This window comes from Sphaeroforma arctica (genome assembly GCF_001186125.1).
Source record: "Sphaeroforma arctica JP610 unplaced genomic scaffold supercont1.1155, whole genome shotgun sequence".
Classification (NCBI taxonomy): domain Eukaryota; class Ichthyosporea; order Ichthyophonida; genus Sphaeroforma; species Sphaeroforma arctica.
The window spans coordinates 6022-12494 of record NW_014039403.1 but is presented as its reverse complement, the minus strand read 5'-3'; the positions used below and the strand labels follow the sequence as shown (position 1 = coordinate 12494).

The following is a 6473-nucleotide window of genomic DNA, read 5'->3' as shown; positions in this document are numbered from 1 at the left end:
GCTTATGTATATGTATTAAATTTTGTATATGTATATGTATACATAAATATATATATAAATATACATATATATATACAGACAGATAGATAGATAGATAGATGTATATGTATATATGTATATAATTACGTCTCTATATAGTCGTATGTACACTTAACATTTATACACACATATATATATACATATATATATATGGGTTAGTGCGTGTGTGTGTGCGTGTGCGTCTGTCTATTTATATATGTTCATATATATATATTTATATAAATATATATATATATATATCTGTATGTATGTTTGTATGTTTGTATATTGTATGTTTGTATATAAATATATATATGTGTGTGTATGGGTGTGTCTGTGTGTGTGTGTGTGTGTACTAAATCCCTATATACATATATATATATATATATATATCTGTATGTATGTATGTATGTATGTACATATATATATGTGTGTGTGTGTGTATGTATTTAAACGCGAATTCCCACCTAGTTCCTCAATACCCCATTTGCCACCTATTCTTCTATCAGATGCCTTGTCCATCACCGCCACCCTATCCACTCCCACCACCCGTCACACCGACGCAGTCAGTGCCAGCGACTATGACTCATGTTCCGATGACAGTGCGTGTGAGGAGGATACCTCCTATGGTACGGCACTGACCGCCGACTTGAGTGAACGGTACATACACACAACGCAGCATTTGCACTCGGACAGGAACGAGGAGAGTCTGAAACCCGACTCTCGCCCCATAATAGGACAGGCATACGACGAGGCTGTGGGTGGAGACGAGACCGTTGGATTTCGGTACGATATCGTACAGCCACCCAGTGCGTCTAATTGGTTGGGCAGTGACGCAGATACCACTAACCAGAGCCCTGGCCCTGCCCCATCTGTGTGTGGTGAAGGTGAAGGTGTGTACGAGACAAATGCGAGCCACACAGACAGCATGCGCCAACAGAGCGACGCCACGGCAGCGGCTGGGAGAGGCACGTACACAGCACAGGAGAGCAGCACACACACGTTGTGGGATAAGGACAATGGGCTGTGTGCAGACATGAATGAGGAAAGCTTGAGAGATACGGACAGCCGTGTTGTGGTGGGGAGAGAGGCGAGTGGGGCTGAGATTAGTGGCTTAGGAACTAGTCGGGTGGTAGGTAAAGGCAAAACTAATCTGGTAGATGTCAGTGGAGTTATGGGCGACCCTAGAAGTAGTGATATGGAAGACTGGCGGAGTGACAGCGTGGCATCCTTCAACTCTGGCGGTGGCAGATCAAAGGACACACTGGGGGAAACCTACGAGCCCATGCCCAGGTATCTATAACTTGACATATGTGGGGTGAATATACCTACTGTGAAGTATCTAAAAATAGGGTATGATAAATCAAATACGTGTAGCATGTAATATCTATACATAGAAGATGATAAATAGAATATGTGTAGCATGTAATATCCATAAATAGAATATGTGTAGCATGTAATAACTATAAATAGAATTGATAAATAGAATATGTGTAGCACGTAATATCTATAAATAGAATATGATAAATAGAATATGTGTAGCACGTAATATCTATAAATAGAATATGTGTAGCATGTAATATCTATAATAGGGTATGTGTAGCTTGTACAAATAGAATATGGGTAGCACGTAGTATCTGTCTCACTGTCCTGAATCGGTTTATCGTACACTAGGTAGCACATGTACTCTTAGGTTTTACCCGTAAACTGTTGGATGTCATATAAGTTTTTCACAGTAATCATAAATTTCTCATTCTTAATCCTAAATTCCTCAGTTCTTCAATCTTAATCCTAAATTCCTCATCCTTAGTCCTAAATTCCTCATCCGTAATCCTGAATTCCTCATCCATAATCCTAAATTCCTCAGTCTTAATCACATATTCTTCATCCTTCTTCCGTTATCCCATCCTTGCTGACCCCTATATTCCTCTTCCAGATTTATCCCAGAGCAGAGCACCGATGTCAATAGCAAAACTCCAGCCGGCGAACATGGAACCGCAGATTATATAAATAGACCTGCCAAGGATTCTACAAATAGATCTGCTACACAGACAGTGGCTATAGATGACGACGTTCGAAGGTCCAAGCCAAAGCACAGCCGAGTCAATGGGTGTGTGTGTGGTTATTAATAGAGTAGAACCCTAAAACCACTTGACGAGTGATATGCTATTGATGAGTGTGTGTGTGGTTAATAATATAGTAAACCCCTAATCCCTAAAACCCCTTGACGACTGATAGGCTATTGCTAAGTGTGTGTGTGGTTAGTACATGACCACTTGACTAGTGGCCTGCGATTGTTTTACATCTGCTGTGCCACTGATTTTCAGTCGGCGTGTTGTGTTGAGAATCGCATCAGTCGTACAACAACAATGACACAACAACAAACACAGCAGCTCTTTTCTTACGCGATTTTTTATTTAAGTGTGTTTTTGACTAACTTTTATGGTTTTTTATTCTTTATTTTCTAACTTTAAGGAGTTTGTAGCACGAGTAGGCAGTGCCATGTGAAAGTGTATGTGTATGTAAGTGATGAGCCAGACTATACTTGAGATGTATGTGTATGTACTACAATTAAGCTTACGCACGTCTTTGTTGGTACCTCTGTGATGTTTCTTGCCTCTGGGGGTATGCCATAGATATCGGGTGCTTTTGGGGGTTGGGGGTTGGGGGTTTTACTTTATCACTACTGTCCCAAAAGCAATTTCTGTATACGACTGTCCAACCAATTCACAATTTCGGGGCATGTGGATCCTGAAATGTCCCGAGAAATTCCAAAACAGTTGCGAGGTTCGCGCCAAAACCATGACCACTAAATGCCAAATCAGCACACTCTTCACTCTGTGTTTCTTTCTAATTCTCATCGACATATCACAATACTCGTAAAAACTATGTGCTAAAGCCCATCTCAATTCTCATAATCTGTCTAACAATCCGGTACTATCGGCAGATAGTCAAACTACCCCCATTGTTTATGAACGGGCTTGTACTACCTACAAGTTGCTAAACCACCCCCTCACACACACACACATATTCTAACACCAGTTTTATTACTATTACGTCCAATCTGTATCTAACTTACCCCCATAGTCCACACACTATCTCTATTTAATTTAAAACAGCCCCATATTCTAACCACAATCTCTATTCAAAACACCCCCATATTCTAACCACAATTGTATGTCTATCTACGTATAGCTAGACCGCCTGTCTACACACAATCTCTATTTAAACACCCCCATGGTCCACACATGGTCACTATCTAAATCACCCCCATATTTTATCCCCATATTGTACCATCAACAGATTAAATCGGGGCCGCCCCAGTGCACGAGCCTATCCCAAGTCCAGTCAGAGCCAAATACGTATTCGGAAACGGATAGATACACACATAACGCCAAACAGCGACCCAGCCACACACACGCCCACATACGCACATGCAAACGCACACACTGTGGCGCTTGCACGCACCAATCGCAGCACTCAGGCACACCCACAGACTCAGTCTCACACACGCACACACACACACACAAACACGAATGGGCATACGCATGTGCGTACACGGGCAGGTGTGGGTGGAGGAGAGAGGGAGAGGCTGAGAGAGGCTGAGAATACCGACAACACACAAACAGGGCTTAAACACACTACTACACAGCGACAGGTGGAACGAGAGGGAATAACGTTACCAGCACACATGCACACACACACCCCAGAACTGTTGGGGGCACAGACTCAGGGAGCCACATTGAAGGAATCAGACAACGAACGGGTGCGATCAAGTACTGCCCGATCCAGGTATGTCGTTAAACGCTATGGAAGTGTATGAGGAGGCGATCACCTATGACGCACGACAAGTATGTCGATATACGATATTGTAGTTTATATGTATGTGAAATACTGAACTGGTGCGATTGTCTATGATCCACTCCATTGTCATATGTATGTATGTATGTATGTATGTATGTATGTATGTATATATATAGACACGCACCTGTGATTACTTTTCAAGAAGTGTCCAAATTGACTTCTACGGCGGCATGTTATTTGCATCGCCAAAATGAACCAATCTTGAGATTGAGTGTCGTTTCTGAACTACAAAGTACGTACAATTTGACATTTAATATTTCTGCGCCCATTGTTTCTGGCGTACGAAGACGTGATATGTAGATCTAGATCAGATCCTTATACACACCCAATCCTACCTACACTTCAGGTGTCAACCCTCACCCACTGTGACATACACCTCATTCTACTTACAATGCATACGCTACGTTCACAGACATCTGCGCAATGGTGGCCGGTTGACGGAAGACAGCCAAATGCGTCTACAGCGATCTCGCACAGACATCCCGTTAGTCTCAAACACATCACAGGATCCAGCGCTAGTGGGCCGATACCACTCGGGTCTGAAACTGAAGGTATGTATGTATGTGTGTAGGTAGGTATGTAGGGTGAGACGTGGCGTAATCTGAAAATAGAATTCATATATCACAGACATAGTATGTATAAAGATACAAAGTATTGTGAGCTGTGTATCAAATCGATGGAGCAATGCCATAACAACAGCCAGACCTGGTGGCACGATATCATTCGGATCTGAGGCTGATGGTATATATGCGTATAAGAAGGTATGTGGGATAGGATGTAGAGTAATCTAAAAATAGATTTCCTTAAGTAGGTATGTGGGATAGAATGTAGAGTAATCTAAAAATAAAATTCATGTACCATCGTAGATTGCATACACAATAGAAAGTCACGGTGTGTTGGTGCTGATATGGATCAGAGTCGATGTATTGTAGAATACATATCTGGCCGGTAGGTAAGCTGAACACTCCAGTGTCTCATACGTACTCTACCTACATCTTACTACGTACTCTACATACCACTTACTACGGCACTTACTATCCTGTAGTACTGTGATGCTAATTGTATGCATGCGATGCGTATGCTGTCAGTAGTAAATATTCATTATATTTATAGCCATGCGTCCTCGGGCTACAGACTTGAATTCGGGACGGGCAGAATACCCTAAACCCTAAACCCTCGACCCTATGATTTTGATGCAGTTGAACCTCAAACGTACTACCTAGGCACGTGAACACATAGTCCATGGAGTATAGGTATATCTGCAGTACATAAAGATACTATACCCTCGTGATGTGATGGTTGTTGATAAACTGGTGGTAGTATAACATACTGATCTATGCTCTATACCTGACCCTCTCGTTGTATTTGTTACTGTGAACTGTGACCGATAGACCAGTATCACCGCCCCGATCCCAAAGGCTCCCATAGAGGACCGGATTGTCCTCAACTCCGCAGCTTTTCAGAGAGCGGGAGACGATAGTACCGTGGAAGAGACAAACAAAAACTTCACATTACAGGTACATATTGAATTGCCTGTTGGGGTTTTTGTGTCCATAAACTAATATACACATGTATATATCTATATCTATATATATATATATATATATCTATATCTCTATATCTATCTATTTATCTATTTATCTATTTATCCTTTTTTGGTAGATAGAGCGTCACTCTCTACAAGGCTACGCATTATATTCGGCACAACTGCTCACTATCACTCTCAATCGTTCACTCCCTGTACTATCGAAATGTTCATGGATCGCAGATAACGAGCATCAACTCGAAACACGCATCGAGCGGCAAACAGATTTCCAGTCGACGTTCTTATAGACGGAGTAATGGTAAGTCAGGTGGCCTGTCATTGGAGTCTGTGTGTGTGTGCTTGTGTGTATAAATATACACATTCAGGCGCTTATAAGTCGTGTCTGCTACCCATCTACTCCATGGAGTAGTTCTATTAATATCCTTCAACTCATATCAAGAACATCAAAATTAACAGATCGGTGGCTTACCCAAGCATCTGGGTATGTCCATCCACACGCATACAAACTTGCTCGCGCGGGGACAGCAGGGTATGTACGTAGACACTTTGACTGTTATATACATATACACACATATATATATAAATATAAGATATAGATATAGATATAGATATAGATGTAGATATATAGATAAATACACACATGGAAACATAAACACAGTCCATTATCCTTCACACAGAGTTGAGTGGACCTATACGCATAGCCAGTGGACCTATACGCATAGCCGCCGGCCTGGCCACAGACGATATAGAATTGCACAACGAGCAAATATATCAGAATGCGCAAGGAAATCAGGATTACAGCAGAAAAACAGGCACGGGTAATACGGCCAAAAAGGGATTCAGTTTGGAGTTTGAACCCGATCCGTATGATCCCGATTACTGTGAGGAACGCTGGACCGAGGCTCTACGCGCAGACGCAGAGCAAAAGTCAGGTGAGTTCTATCAGACAACTGGATACTATAAGTACTACGACAAGACTTTTGAACCTGTGAGTATTGTATGCGTAAGCACTGTATATGCAAATAAAAAAGTATGGTTTTATATT

General features: G+C 41.8%; 1 protein-coding gene across 1 annotated transcript; it reads left to right on the top strand.

Annotated features, from left to right (window-relative positions):
- Positions 1–599: 599 nt before the first annotated feature.
- On the top strand, positions 600–6360 carry SARC_10158 (hypothetical protein; the record flags this gene model as incomplete). The annotated part of the gene is made up of 8 exons (XM_014295804.1): positions 600–647; positions 698–1311; positions 1955–2128; positions 3322–3810; positions 4295–4433; positions 5274–5399; positions 5651–5726; positions 6106–6360. Coding segments are annotated over 8 exons (1921 nt in total), but the record flags the coding sequence as incomplete, so codon positions are not given.
- Positions 6361–6473: the final 113 nt, after the last annotated feature.